This window comes from Dama dama, chromosome 12 (assembly GCF_033118175.1).
Source record: "Dama dama isolate Ldn47 chromosome 12, ASM3311817v1, whole genome shotgun sequence".
In the NCBI taxonomy this organism is placed as follows: domain Eukaryota; kingdom Metazoa; phylum Chordata; class Mammalia; order Artiodactyla; family Cervidae; genus Dama; species Dama dama.
In genome coordinates, this window is record NC_083692.1 from 54,738,567 (window position 1) to 54,755,386 (window position 16,820).

The following is a 16,820-nucleotide window of genomic DNA, read 5'->3' on the forward strand; positions in this document are numbered from 1 at the left end:
CTGTGTGCATCTTGGTCTGGGAATCTGCTAGGGGAACAGTAGACACCAGGCAGTCTCGACACGCTAGGCGTCTGCAGACTAATTGGGCTTCATGCCATCTGTACAGATAACCGCCTTCCATTTCAGGGTACTGCTCCTAGCTCTGAATGCTGCTTAGGAGAAATGGACAGCCCCTAATTACTTTGGCTCCTTTTCACCTTCCAGACGAAAGAAGACCAGATCCAAGTCATAGGGAACCTCAAGAATATCTCCATGGCCTCCAGCAAGCTACTGTTAGCTGCCAAATCTCTCTCCGTAGACCCAGGAGCCCCCAACGCGAAAAATCTCCTGGCTGCAGCTGCGAGGTAAGTGTGGAACAAAATGGGCTTTCATGTGTGGTTAAATAACATCAGTGTTTGCAAGGTCCGCCTGACATCCTGCTGCTTTTGCTGAGCGAAGAAGTGGTGCTAACCTTCTGCTCTCAGAATTGGAAGGAAGAGTGACATAGACGCTGGTGTCTTATTAAATGGGCTCATTTGCATGTGCATTCTCCGCTAAAGATGCCTTCTGTCTCCTCTTAAAGCCTTTTCAGGAGGACTTGTTTAGACTGAAGGCCTCCATTGATTTATAAATATGATGGCTTAAAGAATTTTTTTTTAAGTAGTGTTAATATCATTCAGATTATGAAAGTACCATATGTTCATTAAAAAGAAATCAGAAGAAATCAGAAGATGCTGAAAAGTTTAAGAAAAAAAAAAAAAGATACTCAACTAGCCATTCAACATTTCTTGAGTGTTTACTGCTATGAGCCTGGTACCCATGTTAATTAGCTGGATTTAAACATGGTCACTTCGTCACGTGCAGAAGGGTTCAAAGTCAGGATGGATGGGGTGGTGGTGAGAGTAGATTGGGGGAATATGTTAATACATGAATCTGAACTTGGGATGATGTGAATATCCTTCTTTGCTGCTGTTTTCACCCGAGGAAATAGGTAATCCAATATAGTCCCCCTCCAGGCCCACTCTGGCATTTAGTTCGATGACTAGTGATGAATGCTGGTATCTGGAGAAACTGCAGTGATAGCTAAGGAAGATTTTATATTGGCAATCCCACATTCATATTCCTGAACCAAGGGGGTGGGGTGTTCTGTGATTCTGTGGTGGTGTAGGCCTGTTTTCTTAGCCTCACTTAGTATCATTTGATCAGAAACCTAACAGCAGTGAAAGATTAAATGCAGGACAGTTAGGATCTGTAGCCTAATTGGAAACATTTTCCAAATATGCAGATGAGTGATTTTTAAAAAGCATGGCTTGAATTCTACTTAAAATTTTTAAAATTTGGTTTTGTTTGCTTATTTGTTTTTCGGTGTCTTAATCTCTCCTGGCTTTTTTTAAGTTGTCAGAATCAGAGTCCTAAATTCTAGTACAGACTTCAATGCTTGACTAAGTAGGTTACATTGGTCAGACCACTCAACCCGTCTTAACTTTCCCATTCACAAAATAGGAATGTGTATAGGCCACATCATCCTTGAGCTCTGTTCCATTCCCGATGGACAAGGTATCTTGGTACTACTGGTTAATACCTGTCTCTGGTCTCCTCTTTGTTCGTAGTATTATTTTTTATGGGGAGATTTAGATAATTTCAGAGCAACTCCCTTGAGAACTTTTGAGTTTCTTCATTCCTTCTCATCAACATACTTTGAGTGCTAAGTTGCTTCAGTCATGTCCGACACTTTGCAACCCTATGGACTGTAGCCCTCCAGGCTCCTCCGCCCGTGGCATTCTCCAGGCAAGAATACTGGAGTGGTTTGCCATGCCCTCCTCCAGGGGATCTGCAGGTGGGTTCTTTACCACTAGTGCCCCCTGGGAGGCCCAAACATACTTTACCTTCGAACAACAGCAAGAGCCACTAGGTGATGGGATACATACTCACATCTCCCCACCTCCATCTCGTGCGTTGCTTGTGATTGTTCCAGCAGGTGCATGCCCTCCTGAGCTCCGGGTGGGGGTGAGGAGGAATGGTGATATCCTCTCTGTTGAGCAGCTATTTCTGATATAAAACCCTCTTAATCACTTTTTTCCAAGGACAGCCTTTGGATAAGGCAGCTAATGTTTCCAGGTACCTGAACTCAGTTGTTTTTCATTATCTTCAATTTTTTGCCCCTTTTCAAAATGCCCCTTTTCAGTTTCCAACTCAGAGGTGTGTTGTCGTCTCTCTTAAATTGTGGGAAGGAAAGGAGAGTATAAATGGGCATTTTGAAAGTCCCTTAAAGAAGGGACTCCGGGACCTGAAAACTGGTGTCTTTGCTCTGTGAGTGTCTGCACGCCCCCTGGTGGTTACATTGAGGAAGGGCCCTGGAGGCGAGGTGAGAAAGCTTTGTTGCCCTGTCTGTCCTGGCTTTCAGCAGTTGATAAGGAGAATTCCCAGCCTGGTGGTTCCACAGCCAAGTCAGCACTCAAAAATCATCACGTGAATTGATAATCTTGGGTTGGAACTGCTGCAGGAGGCTGCTGGCCCATTCTCCTTGGCTTCTTGGCAAGCTCGGCTCCCTGGGGTATTTTCCCAGTGGGAGCTTGCCAGAGTGCGTCAGGCCAACTCCTCTTCTGGGGTAAAGCTTTGCCCACTGGGGATGCAGTCATTCATTCTCTTGTTACTTCATTTGTTCATTAAACCGATTTTTGTTGCATGCCTGATATGGGCCCAGTGGTGGGCACACACCATGCGTAAGAAAGGACAGCCCCAGTCCAGTCAGGACAGGCACGCCCAGGGCATATCGCCCCCATTCTCTCTGGGCCTCACAAAAGTCCTGGGCATAAGCACCTTTGGAGCTGGGTAGCAGGAACCTGATGGTTATTGTCCTCATCTGCAGTCCCACTGGCCTCCCTATTCTCGAGACAGCCATGCCTCCCTACCTGTGTGGATGTCCACAAAGACTCCAGACTTGTCACTGAGGGGACCCACGCCTGGACCAACTCAGCTCCACCCTGCTCCTGTGTCAAAGACTTGAACCCTTTCTTTGTTCCTTCTAGTCACCATGATTCTTCCTGCTTTAGGGGGGGAAAAAAAGGTTTACTTCTGGGAGAGCAGTAGAGTATGTGTGCTTTTTGCTCTGCTCATCATTCTGCATTTGAGCCCTGGTACAAACTGGTCCCTTGGTTTTTGATGCCTCATGGGAGGAAGTCATTTCCTGTGGAGTGTCTGGCTTGTTCTTCCTGTGAAACTGCTTGGCTCCGGCTCTTTTCTGGCCAGTTGAGTGGGCTGGAGACTCTCTGTAAAATTGTTTATCAGCTCTTTCTGTGACTTGGCGCTGGTTTGATGCTCCCTGAACTTAGTCAAGGAAGTGAAAAGCCAATTTGCAGTGGCAAAAAAAAAAGGGGGGGAGTGTTCTACCTCCAAGTACCCCCAAGCTGCTTCTCAGACTACAGTCACCCTGCTCAAAAGGACTCCTAGGAGCTGAAGACTTGATGCCCACTGCCGCCAGCATCAGGACCATCCTAAGCCAGACATTCAGCTGCTTTCTGGTTTCCCCAGGGCTCCCTGGGACCTTGCAGGAGGTGCCTCTTCCCATGCTGCCCTTTGCCTTGAGGTTCTTGCCAGGCAGGCATCTTTCTGGCTCCAGAGATGGTGAAAAAGGATGACCCAGCAAACAGCTCTTCCATGCTATAAAGTAAAAAAATGTACACTGGGCCTTCTTCTGTCTCTTAGTCTCCTCTACAATGTTCTGTTCCCATTATCCAAATTGGGATCTTGCTGAGCCCTGACTTTACAACTGCTCTGGTCCCTGTCTGGCTCTCCCTAATAGGCAGAGCCCACACCTGTGGTCAAGGCTTTAATTTTCTTTCACTCCCAGCGAGTCCTGCATGTGTCCGGCGAGTCCTGTCTGATGTCACACCTCCATCGCTGCTTCCTTTGGTGCACCTTCATGTCTTGTCTGTTCATTATTTTGCCCCTCCAACTGGATTGCCAGCATCTTGCTTTCCTAGAGAGCTTTAAGCCATATTATTTTTTATTCCCCTTGCCTTGTGATGGTAGAACCCGGGGAATACCAACAGGTTAAATTTTGGTTTGCTCTTTGTTGCCTTCCTAATCACATCCTCTTTTGAGGATGGGAGTTGTCTGAAGTTGCTTTATTCCCTCCAAGCTCACTATTGGATGCTTAATAGATCATCATGAGCATAAATTGATTGATTTTCTTCTCTCACCTCTGCCCCAATTCCATGTCTATATAGTTTCCTTCCAGAGCTCACAAACTCCTGTCTGAATCAATTTAGTATCTCTGAACACTAATTGGCTGTAGGTTAGAAAGCCTTTAACATCTAAAGTTGTAGATTCCAATTGTTTAAAGACAGAGAATAGCTACATATGCTTAGATAAAGAATGAGTTATGAACCCAGAGGAATCGGGTGGAGAGGGAGGTGGGAGGGGGGATCGGGATGGGGAATACGTGTAAACCTATGGCTGATTCATATCAATGTATGACAAAACCCACTGAAATGTTATGAAGTAATTAGCCTCCAACTAATAAAAAAATTAAAAAAAAAAAAAGAATGAGTTATGAGAAAACACTATCTCTAGATGATGAAATTATGATCATTTAATTTTTTGTATTTTTTAAAATGAATTTGTGTAGCTTTGATCTTTACCAAAAAAACTATGGGGAAAATAAAAATAACTACAATTCAAGCCTAATGGGATTTACCTATAGCACAGGCCACATGCAACTAATTTTGGCCATATTTTTATGATGATGTGAATTGGTTGGTTCATATTGTTTTAGTTGATTTACTAAAATCTTTGCTTTAAAATAATATTGTTTGAGGATTCCCTGGTGATATAGTGCTTAGGACTTGGCACTCTCACTACTGTGGCCCAGGTTCAATCCCTAGTCAGGGAACTAGATCTGCAAACTGATCAGTGGCAAGAAAGTAATAGTAAATTTTAAAAATAATATTGTAAAATCACTTAACATTTTGGTATCAGTTCATATGGTTTACATGTTTTATATATTCTTTTCTAATATTAATTTTACTTAGTTGTATATCATGAATATTCTATGATATAAGGAATATGATATCATGACTTAACAGATCTCCAGAATTATGTTGTAGACTGTATGTGTTTAGTCATTCCTTTATCATTGCATGTTTGGGTTTTCTCTAATCCTTTGGTCTTATGATATGTTTTATAGCTTGAACCATAAAAATACTATTTCCGATTATCAGATCTACCTAACCAATTGCCTCTGTACCACTCAGTTTTTTATTTAGCTATGCAGTTAACACTCTAAAATGAGTTATAAGGATACACGATACCTACATAATGCTTTTCAGTGACGGATCAGTATTACCAAGTGACTCATTCAGACTAGCACTGCCATGCTGGCACTGTTATGGATTATCCAACCACACACCCTTAGTCCATTGGGTTGTCTTTTTTTACCCCAAGTTTTTATTTGGAATTTTTTACTTCTAAAAAATATTTGAAATAGGCCAATAAATAGCTACATGGTCTCTGAATTCACCAATTGTAAACACTTAGTTGTTTATTATTATTATTATTGGAGTATGATTGCTTTATACTGCTGTGTCAGTTTCTGCCGTACAATAATGTGTATCAGCCGTGTGTATACACAGACCCCTCTTTTTTGGATTTCCTGCCCATTTTGGTCACCACGGAGCCCTGAGACGAGTTCCCTGTGCTATACGGCAGGTTCTTGTTAGTTATCTGTTTTATACATGGTAGTGTGCTTTTGTTTTGGGGCGGGGGGGGTGGTTTGTACCACAAGGCTAGTGGGATCTTAGTTCCCTGACCAACTGTCGAACCTGGGCCGACAGCAGTGAAAGCGCTGAATCCTAACCACCGAACCACCAGGGAATTCCCATGAACACTTAGTTTCTAATGGAAATATCTCTATATAAAGACCGCACTTTTTTAATGCAGATAAATGGGAAACATTGAAAGAAGCTAAATGGAAAGCTTGGGTGATATGTGGAAATACTCCCCAAATGATTGTGTCATCACGGTTGGGCCTTTTTGCACCCTTTGCTATGTTGACACATCTAGCCTGCCCACTCTCAAATGTGTCTTGAAGACTGCCACACAGAACACGATGTTGGACTCTTTGGGGGCCCTTCCAATGAATACATCATGAACTGCACCCTCCAAAGGTGGTCCCAACTAGAGACTGTCCCGCTTTGTCACTTGTCTTTGTTTTGCTTTGCACCTGGAAGACATAGTGCTTCCCCCATGACACCATAGTATTAAGCACTTTTCCCCAAATAAATGAATCAATCTTTTTTGTTTTTTTTAAATGAATCATTCTTACAGAAACTATTTGAGGATTCTTTCTTGAGTTGAGGAATGTTTTTCTTCTTCACATCATTCTTGCTAAATGTAAAATTCAAAGCAGTAGCTCCTCATCAAATAATTAAGCTGATTGCCTTTGTACATCGGCAACATCATTTTCCATCTAATCTGATATTCTGTGGGAAGCTGCAAAGCCAATTTAACTAATAAAATGAGGGAGGCTTTTTATATTAGTGTTAATGCTTAGCAGCAATGTGCATCCTATTTTTATTTTTTTGTTTATTTTAAGTTACCCATTAGCTGCAGTGGTTACCAACTGTGAATAGCATTCAGGGTCCTGCCAAAGGTACAGACAGACCAGTTATGACCCTGCAGAAAAATGGTTTTGAATCTGGCACTGGAGTCAGATAGGCATGGGTTTAAGTCTTGTTTTTTGCACCTTATTGTAACATCTCCTTAGGAAATTATCTTATCTCTCTCTTTCTCTCTCTCTCTCTCTCTTTTTCATTTATAAAAACGAGGGTACTATATTCAGTTTTAAGACCTAGTGTAAAGATGTAGTAATCCAAACAACGTGGTATTGGTGAAAGGTTAGAACATAGTTCAATGGAATAGAATAGAGTCCAGAAGTACACCTACACAAATATGGTCAACTGATTGTCAACAAAGTTACAAAAGCAATTCAAATCAGGAAGGATGGCATTTTAAAAGGTAATGGAATAATTAGACCTCCATATATCCCCCCCATTAAAATCTGGATCCATATTTCACACCTTATTAAAGGAATTAACTCAGAATGGACCATGCCTTTCTAAAATATATCCATGGCTTCACCTAAACAGTGACTGCCCAGGAAGGGGAGAACCCTTGACAAGAAAAAAATCTGGGCTGTGTCTTAAGTTCTTAGAAGAGTAGAAACACATATAAAATCATCTAAGAATTTCTGGTTCCTATTAACATTAACAAAGAAAATAGCTCTTTTAAAGAATAATTTTGGTATAGCTTCTAGGAACTGGTCAATCATGTAGAAATGAAAGGAAAGAAGAGGTTTTAAAATCATAAGGCACAGTTCACAGCATGACTATTTTAAAATATACAGAATAGTCCAAACTACATAAAGGCTGTCCAGAATAGCCTGGCTGGAATCATCCTATTCCTGATGGGCTGCTAGTGAAGGATGTTAACTTTAGTGTTAACAGGAGCTCTTTGCCATTTGCAACTTCGTTGTGACTTCTTTCTTGTGAGTGTTATAGCCACACTTTTCTTAAGAGAGCTGTTAGTACTTTTAAGGGTAAATCAGTGAATAAATAATGAGAAGCAAGGTGGGGGTTCTCATTCTCTCTTCCCTGACTGTGGTTTATTTTTGGTTTAGAGCCTTGTGAAAGAGCTGTCACGGGGACCACAGCCTTTATAGTGAATTAATTGTATTCCTATCGAACTCACAAAGCGTCATTGGGGAAATTTCTGTTAATCTTTACAAAACACAACCAAAAACACTCTTCCCATTTCTGTCTCAGAGCTGTGACCGAGAGCATCAACCAGCTCATCACGCTGTGCACGCAGCAAGCTCCTGGCCAGAAGGAATGTGATAACGCCCTGCGGGAACTTGAGGTGGGTCCCTGGAAAGGCTGCTGAGGATTTAAGAGCATGTGTCTGTCTGTCCTTTCCCTCCAGGGTCAGGTTCTTCTCCTTTATTCTTGCCTTTTATCTTTCCTGGGAAACTTTTGGGGCCAAAGTTCTAATCTTGAATTCCATCCATCTAGTGGGGTGGAATTCAAGAAAAATTAGATTTGGTGAGGTTATCACCCCTGCTTCCGTATTTCCTCTGAGAGTTGTTTTGTTAAAAGGGTCTTTATTTCAAACAGGAAGAGGCCTCTGGTATTGAATGGAGGCTGAGAATGAGTAATTTTTACCTAAACAGTTTGAGAGTGATTTTTCTAGGACTTTTGGGGGAAGCTAGGAGAAAGTGCTTTTTGAGTAAAAATGGTCTTCTTGTACATTTGATTTTGTAGCATGTAGAAGATGCATTAGAGAAAACCCAAGAGGAACACTTATTACTATGAAGGTGGTCATGTGGCCCCTGGTGGCCCAGAACACAGCATGGGTGCTAATCAATTTATATTCATACTTAGGGTTTATTTTTCATGGAAAGTTTATTTATGCCCATAGCATATATGTGGGTAAAAATAAAATCAATGTGCCCACTTGTCCATAAAGCAGTCCTAACCAATTCAGGTTATATTGTTTATCTCAGTAGATGTGGCTTGGTCATACCCTATGTACCTTAGTTTTCTGAAATAGGAATATTTACCATGTGAGAGAAGGTGGTCTAGGGGTGGAGGGGAGAGTTCATTGCACCTTCTGAAGGGTCTGACTGAGACCCAGGTTACTGATGGCAGTAGGCCATTGGTGCAGCTGAAATTCCTCCCAGGAATGTGTGCAATGAGCGATTGTGATCAGAATCCTGTGTGTGCCAGGGAGATTGATAATCGGCATTTTTTTGTTGTTTCCCTTGTTCTAAGGCTTTGCTTGCTTTTTAAGTCATGCTCTCCTTTGCAGACTGTCAAGGGGATGTTGGACAATCCCAATGAGCCCGTTAGTGACCTCTCTTACTTTGACTGCATCGAGAGTGTGATGGAAAACTCCAAGGTGAGCCTGGCTGTGCTGTTAGCATCCCTGCCCACTGTGGGAAAGAATTGTGACATGCTCCGTGTGCCCAGGTCTGTGGCCCCCCCGGGGAGGCCCGTGTCTTAAAAGGCTCGTGGTGCCTTTGCCCAGGTGTTTCTCAAACTGAGCCATGCATCGCAGTCACCTGGGGGGCTTGTTGAACACAGATTGCTCGGCCACACCCACACCCCTAAGTTTCTGATTCCGTACATCCCAGAATGGGCGAGATTGTGCATTTCTGACCAGTTCCTAGGTCGGGTCCTGTGGTCCAGGAGCCACACTCTGAGAACCACTGCTTATACCCTCTCAGGGACGAGTCTTATTGTGAATCTAAGCATGTATGTCCATCACCTGGGACTGCATGCTGGGGAAAGCCTATCAATGACCGTATATGAGACTCTCCTGTGTGTTCCTGTTACCATCCATTTATGGCATGCATTCTTAAGAGGCATGAAAGTTTGTGGGGGCTTTGGGGGTGCAAGCAGTGAAAATATCTAAGATAATACAATGGCTTCTATCCTTCCTTCTCCAGATCTTAACCTTGCTCAACAGAATCTGATTTCTTAGTATTTAATTTAATGTGGGTGGCCATTGGAGGGAGGGTGGTCTAAAAAGACTTCTTAGCAGAGCGGTAATAATAATATTTTAAAAGGTTGAGAAGCACTGACCTTTGGTAATGACACCAGTGTTTTTGAGAATGTCTCAGAACCAGGTGAAATGAAATGCAAGTGAGCTGAGTGAATATTGAACAGTTGCCATTTGGCTTTGTACTCAGAATGTTTCTGCACGTTACTTTACGTCACCTTTACGCTAGCTTTGGGGAGACAGGAGGGCTTCCCTGGTGGCTCAGTGGTAAAGAACTTGCCTGCCAATGCAGAAGATGCGGGTTCAATCCCTGGGCTAGGAAGATCCCCTGGAGAAGAAAGTGGTAACCCACTCCAGTGTTCTTGCCTGGGAAATCCCATGGACAGAGGAGCCTGGTGGGCTACAGTCCATGGGGTCGCAAGAGAGCCCAACCTGTCATAGTGACTGAACCACAACCTGCCTACAGTGAGAATGGCTTGGGCTCTTCTGCTTGGAGAGACAGCTGTGTTGGTGGTGTCAGAAGGGCTTACTTCCAGTTAGGCTAAGACTAGGGTTTGCTTTGTCCAGCATCCCACACTTAGGTCCAAAGAAACTGTTCTTCCTAAAGAGGGATGCAGGGAGAAGGAAAGGAAAATACCGTACATAAAAATACCCACTAACTGCTTTGCAAGTCCTTATGTAAACTGGATTATTTTGTGTATCTAGGCAACTTTAGGGAATTTCTTTCTTTCCCCATCCAAGATGGCATCTTGGCAAACAAAGAGCTCTGTGTTGTGTTCCAGACGTGAATTTGATAGTCTCTCTAAAGCATCCCTTGCACATCCTTCAGTTCTACCATCTGTGACCCTGGAAAGTAACACCTGCCTTCCTGGGACGTGAGGAGACTGTAGGAGACACAGCCCCAGATACAGGGCGGACACCCTGCCTCTGTCCCTGTGACCTCCTGTCTCACCTTGTACAGGGTGCTTGACCTCCCTGGGTTGGATTCTGAATACTAAAATCCCTTTTGACTATTATTTTAAAAAACCTCTGAAAAGAGAATATACCAATGATTTTCGAAGTAAGGGGAAATACTTTAAGAATTTAGCCTTAAAAAATTTTTTTAGCCTTAGTTTCAGACTATCTTCCTCTTTACATGCACACTCCTTAAAGATAGATTTTACTGTCAATAAATAAAAGAAGGAATGGGTGTGTTTTCTACTTTCTGGGTGTGTCTTCACCTACAGCTCGGCAGATATGTGTGATTTTTGTATCCTGGACACTAACAGTTCTCAATTTAGACCATTTGCCCATAGGATGCCCTGTATAGATTTTACTTTAGTGATTGGTGTATATTAACTGTACCTCCTTGAGATATAGATAACTTTAGATGAAAGCTTCATACTTGAATTATTTATTTCTCTTTATGAGATAGAAGCGATATCATTATCTTGAATCTCTTCTTACTGCAAATAAAGGAAAATAATGCAAATATTATAAATAAAATGTCCTTGAGCATTCAAGTTGGAAGGGTAGCCCCTTTATCTCATGGTGTGAAGAAATGCTAGTCACAGGATCACTGGTGATGTGTTTTGCAGGTTCTGGGAGAGTCGATGGCAGGGATTTCGCAGAATGCCAAGACTGGGGACCTCCCTGCCTTTGGGGAGTGTGTGGGGATTGCGTCCAAGGCTCTCTGTGGGCTGACGGAGGCTGCAGCCCAGGTAAGGGACTGGTCCCCATGCCCCATGATGTAGGCCTTCCAGCCTGTCCTGCGCCTGGCCCACGAGGGAAGCACAGGGGGCTTCAGCTCCAACTCCAGCCACCACCACTTAAACCATGGAAACCATGGTGGCTCTTTTGCTTCCTGAGCATTTAGGCAAAATATCAGCCAGTTACCCCCAGGAGGAGAGCAGACTGGATAGGGCGCTGAATACTGTAAACCCAACATAAGGGTTCAGAGGCCAGCTTTTTTTTTTTTTTTTTTTTAAGGTCATAGTTACAGATAAGTTGCTTGGGGGGAAAAAAATGGGTACTACATAATTCAAATTCCCTCTGAGGCTTTAGAGTTGCAAAAATCTTAGTCATGCTCTTTTTTAGAATCAGAGGGGGAAAAAATTAGATGCCATCACTCAGAGACGTGATCAGGCATGTTCCTGGCTCGTCTTTGAAAGTCCTGTACATTTCCAATAATTACTGGGCTCATGTCACTGAACTTTCAAAAATGTCAGCATTTATCTTGAAGGGTTTATCATCTGACAGTTATCTCAAGCCTCGAAGATGTTACTGAACCAAAGAAAAACATCCCTAGTTTGGGGGTCGGGGGGAGGGCAGTGAAATTGCCTCCCTCCTATTCTGCCCCTCGCATCTCAGGGGAAATGAGTTGAGGTTAGAATTCCCCCTTACAGATTCATCTCTTCCCTGTTAGTTGGCTAACACACCCAAAGCGTTTAAAGAAAAGATCTTCTCTTATAGCTTCTTGTCCTCTTGGAGACTAAATATTACCTTTATTTTGTTTCCCTGAACCGTCTTACTCATTCTTACTTACTGTTTTGAAAAAATTGGCCGAAACACTAAGGATACATTAGACTATGAGATGAGAAACCCTCATGTAGGGCAGGTTCCAGGGTTGGCTTACCCAGCAATTCCATGCCATCAGTCTACACCCGCTTGTTTTTTTTCCCTCTTCCATCTGCCAGCTAAAGAGTAAGCTTCATGCTGAGCCTGGCTCCTCAGAGTCATAAAGTGGCTGCCAGAGCACTCAGGGCTACATGCATCCTCGATCATGTTCCCGTGGAAGAGCTTCTCAAAGCTTTCTTAAAAACAAAGAGACTTTGTTCCCCAAAGCCCATAGCAGACTCCTGCTGGCACTTCCCTGGCCCAAGCGAGCATCACCTTGTCTACCCCTAAACTCTTACTGATGAAATGATTCTGACCACCTTGCACTGGGAGTGCCTGAGAATGACTGCTGCAGGTCCACTGTGGGACCATGATCCCCCACAGGCTTATCTAGGTGCTCAGAGAGCCTGAGCAGTGGCCTTCTTCCTCCCTCTCAGGCTGCGTACCTGGTCGGTATCTCTGATCCAAACAGCCAGGCGGGCCACCAGGGCCTTGTGGACCCCATCCAGTTTGCCAGGGCCAACCAGGCTATCCAGATGGCGTGCCAGAACCTGGTGGATCCCGGCAGCAGCCCGTCACAGGTAACCTTGGGCGGGGGAAGGTGGGGGGGGGTTGAATGTGAGGTCTGTGCATCCTTGAGCTCTTGGAGGTGGGTGGTAGGAGACTAAGAGAATGAAGATTACTGTTTTTTCAGAGCTGGCAAGGCCAGCCAGATAATGTCTTGGGGGAATATAGCAAAATATGATGACAGTGAATACAAGTAGTTGCTTTGGAATGGAGTGCTGGAAGGCAGTTGCAGTGGTGTAATCACAGCGAGATTCATCTGGAGGCTCACAGTTCCATTCATCAGTTCAGGGGAGATACACGGAGGGCTTGTTCTGTGGTCAGCACTGAGGGTCACCATGAGTGAGACCCAATCCCCTACCCCCTTAACTCTTACTGTGGCATAAAATTTGGAAGCTGGAGGGATTGGGGTAAGATGACCATGCCAGGATTGTCGATGGTTTCTCTGAGGGGTTGTCAGGGGTCACTTCCTGGAGATAGTGGTGCTGAGCCAGGCCCCAAAGCTGGGTCAGAACCTTCAGCGCAAAAAGAGCTATAGAGACATTTGAGAACTAGAGAGGATGTGCGACTTTCCATGATACTTCTGATACCCAAGTGGCATGGATCAGGTTCAGTAATTCCAGCGTGCTAAGTCACTTCAGTCTTGTCCGACTCCATATGACATGTGCCCTCCCCCAGGGGATCTTCTTGACCCAGGGATCGAACCTGCATCTCTTATGTCTCCTGCATTGGCAGGCAGGTTCTTTAGCACTAGCGCCACGTGGTAAGCCCAGTAATTCCAGCAGTGTGTACTAAAAGGAACAAGAGTGGCTTATATGGGCCAGCAGAGGCAGCTCATGAGGGGCTCATCCATGCTTGACCCTGGGACCAGTATCCTTGAGGCAAGAGAAGGACCCCAGTACAGGAGATAATACAGGGACCACCTGGACCCCAGACAGGCATCAGTGTACCTGAGATGCCTCACCTGTCCATGTAAGACCAAAGAGTGTTACCAGCCTCAGCAAAGTGGGTCAGGCAGATTCAGAAAAGCAGTTGAGGTGGAGCCTGAGAAATTCCTGAGCCAGACCCCTTCATAAGGTGCCTACAGCCCACTGCGGGTGGGGGTGACATACAGCTGATCGTGACTGGTAAGCACTTGAACTGTAACTGGTCCAAACCGTGATGGGCTGTAAGTATAAAACATAGACCGATTTCAAAGCCTTTGTATGATAAGGGATTATAAAAGCTTAATCTTCTTAAATTGATTACCTGGTGAAATGAAATATTTTGGATATCTGAGGTTTAATTAAATATGTTATTGAAAATAACTTCCCTTGTTTCTGTACTTATTTTAATGTGGCTACTGGAAGTTTTAAAATTAAGTATGTGGTTTGCACTGTATTTCTGTTGGGTAACCCCAGCCTAGGCCCTAGGCTATATCCCTCCTGGCTAGAGGTTGCAAAGCATACTGACAGCCTCTCCTCTAAGACCAGCTGGAGCCCAGCCCACTCCCACCACCACAGCAGCGTCAGTTTTCTTTTTCTTTGTTTCTTCTTTCTACCTTAATAATTCTCACCCTTCCCTTTCTTGGTGAGACTCTGGGGGTAGCAGAGGTAGAGACTTGGGTTTTAGTTACAGCAGCCCTTAAGACCTGTGAGTTGGGGGAATCCAGGGCTGGGGACCCGGGTGTACCCCTTTTGAACTGACCCCCTCTGCACTGAAGCGTGGGGTGCCCCCAACTCAGTCCTTGCTTTGTAGGTTCTGTCCGCTGCCACAATTGTCGCCAAGCACACCTCAGCCCTGTGCAACGCCTGCCGCATCGCCTCATCCAAGACGGGCAACCCCGTGGCCAAGAGGCACTTTGTCCAGTCCGCCAAGGAGGTCGCCAACAGCACCGCCAACCTGGTGAAGACCATAAAGGTGGGTCACTGAGCTAAGACCCGAGGAACCTTTGTAACACCTGCTGCAGGTAAGAGAGAGGTATGGCAATGAAGCTCGGCTCCTGGACTTCCTTCTAGTGAGGGGCGACTTCTCATTTGTTCTCGTGATTTCAGTCACTGAGGAGGAGTTCATTGGTGATGGACAGTTATTAGGAAACACCAACAGCCTTGGTCTCTACGAACCTTCTGCATAGTATGTAGGGAGGGGTAAGCTATGTGCTTGGTGGGGGACAGTTTTGAGGGGCCCTACCATGGTTGTTAAACATCTCTGGACTAAGAGATAAGGTGGAAGAAGAAGGGAATGGGAGATTGCTGGGAAAATCTCTTTCATCTTTTTTAAAAGAAAATCTGTACTAGCCTATGATATCTCTTCCATTTATAGTTATTTAAATGTTTTCAATGGAGCATCAACTTCTTAGACTATCCCGTGTTGATAACAAGTTCATCTTTGTGATCGTGGTCATAAACAGGTGCAGGGGTGGGAGTGGCAGGGCAGGGTACCCTGTGAGGAGGCAGTTGCAGTAGCTGGGCTGTAGTGTTTGTATCTGGGCAATCAGACTGTAATCCTGGTCTGCCCTACGTGGGACACCAAGCAGAGAGCAAGCAGCTGACCAGGTGGGAAGACAACCACAGTCTAGACAGTTGACCCCAGGCAAAGAGCTTCCAAAGGAGACTGTCTTAGAGGCAAGCTGCCAGTTCTATGCAAACCAGACCTGCCGGAGGGAGGGGTGTCAGAGGGCTTGACTTTACTAAAGGGTGTTCACAGTTGTGGAGGTGAGGTGAGCTACTTTGTTGCTGGGCAAGTCCTGGAGGAGTGGGGCTCCCCCACCACCCACTCCCTCCAGAGGATATGACACCACACACCTCGTGTCTGCACTGTGCCTGCGTGCCAAGTCGCTTCAGTTGTGTCCGACTCTGCGACCCTATGGACTCTAGCCCACCCAGACTCTTCTGTCCACAAAGCCAATTTAATCTTGTGGAGAAATTAGTCAACAGGCTGAGCCAAGCAGAAGCCGAGGAGAGGTTGTGCAGCTGTTTAAACAGCCTTTTAAAAAAGTAAAAGGCACCTATTTGAAGACAATAATAAGATCGATTGAAGATGAATAAATAAATTAAAGCTCGTGCCCAGCTGCCCCCAGGATCCTGGTGGCAGCCCACTTTAATGACCATCATGATCTATGGTATTAGAAATGAAGAAAGCTCACGTTTTTTAATATTTAATTTGAGCAAGGCCTGGTCCATATTTTGTATAGATCTCTCATTCAGGCCACACAACCAACCAGCCTGTGCTTATCATCCCCATCTTTACAGGAGTTAGGTAACTTTCCTGGGGTGACTCAGCCAGTAAGGAGTCGATTGGAATTCCAACCCAGATCCCCTGCTCTTCCCAAACCCGCTCTCACTCTTGGCCTGAAGAGTACATACCATGGAGAGACTAACCCCTCTCACCAGCCTGGGGAGAAAGCGCTGGGTGTGTTTAGAGTGCTTGTGTGCAAGTTTGGGAAGATGCAGGGATGGAAGACAGCAACAGAACTGAAAAGTAGTGACATCATAGTTTGTTGCCGTGTAATTTATTTACTTCAGTTAATTAACACTTGGTCATTTTCCAATCGTTTCAACTGTCAAAAAACAGGCTGCATTTAGATGGGCCAGGGTGAGGGGGCGGGGGGAGGCGAGAAACTCTTCTTTACTAATTCTGGGAAGCCTTGCTTTCCTGCCCCCGCTCCTCGGTTTTCAGTTCTGACCTGTCTCCTTTAAGATCTCGTCTCCTTTCCAGGTTCTCCTCACAGTGGCAAGCCCTCTTTGTAGCTCCCTACAGCCAGTGAGCTCTTGGGATGGCCTTAAAGCTAGGCCTGTGCTTGCAGGCTGCTGTAACGTGGGGGAGATGGAGGCCGCCTCCCCCGCCAGCACTCCGGGAATCAGTAGCAGTGCAGGAGAAATGACCCACTCACCCCTCAGCTTGCTGAAGTGAGCTTGGCTTTTCAATTCCCATCAGGGGGCAGGCTTTGCTGAAGACAATAAACTTGGTTTTTAATTTACTAATAGGAAAATGAAGGTCCTTTCAGTACAGCATACCATACTACATATCGAATAGATTTCCTGAGTCAAGGAATGGTTAAGAATTCTGCCAAATAGCAGAACAAATAAATATTTAATTCCCTAAATGCTTGAAATGGCTTCCATCAAGGCTGCATTTTACTCTAA

General features: G+C 44.7%; 1 protein-coding gene across 1 annotated transcript in view; it reads left to right on the forward strand.

Moving 5' to 3' along the window:
* The window catches only part of TLN2 (talin 2), a 442,622-nt gene that overhangs the window by 330,472 nt on the left and 95,330 nt on the right, over nucleotides 1–16,820 (forward strand). Inside the window, exons 32-37 of the mRNA XM_061157289.1 lie at nucleotides 205–344; nucleotides 7,803–7,896; nucleotides 8,845–8,934; nucleotides 11,115–11,237; nucleotides 12,570–12,713; nucleotides 14,434–14,595. Coding sequence (XP_061013272.1) covers nucleotides 205–344; nucleotides 7,803–7,896; nucleotides 8,845–8,934; nucleotides 11,115–11,237; nucleotides 12,570–12,713; nucleotides 14,434–14,595 — 753 coding nt within the window. The remainder of the gene's footprint in view (nucleotides 1–204; nucleotides 345–7,802; nucleotides 7,897–8,844; nucleotides 8,935–11,114; nucleotides 11,238–12,569; nucleotides 12,714–14,433; nucleotides 14,596–16,820) is intronic.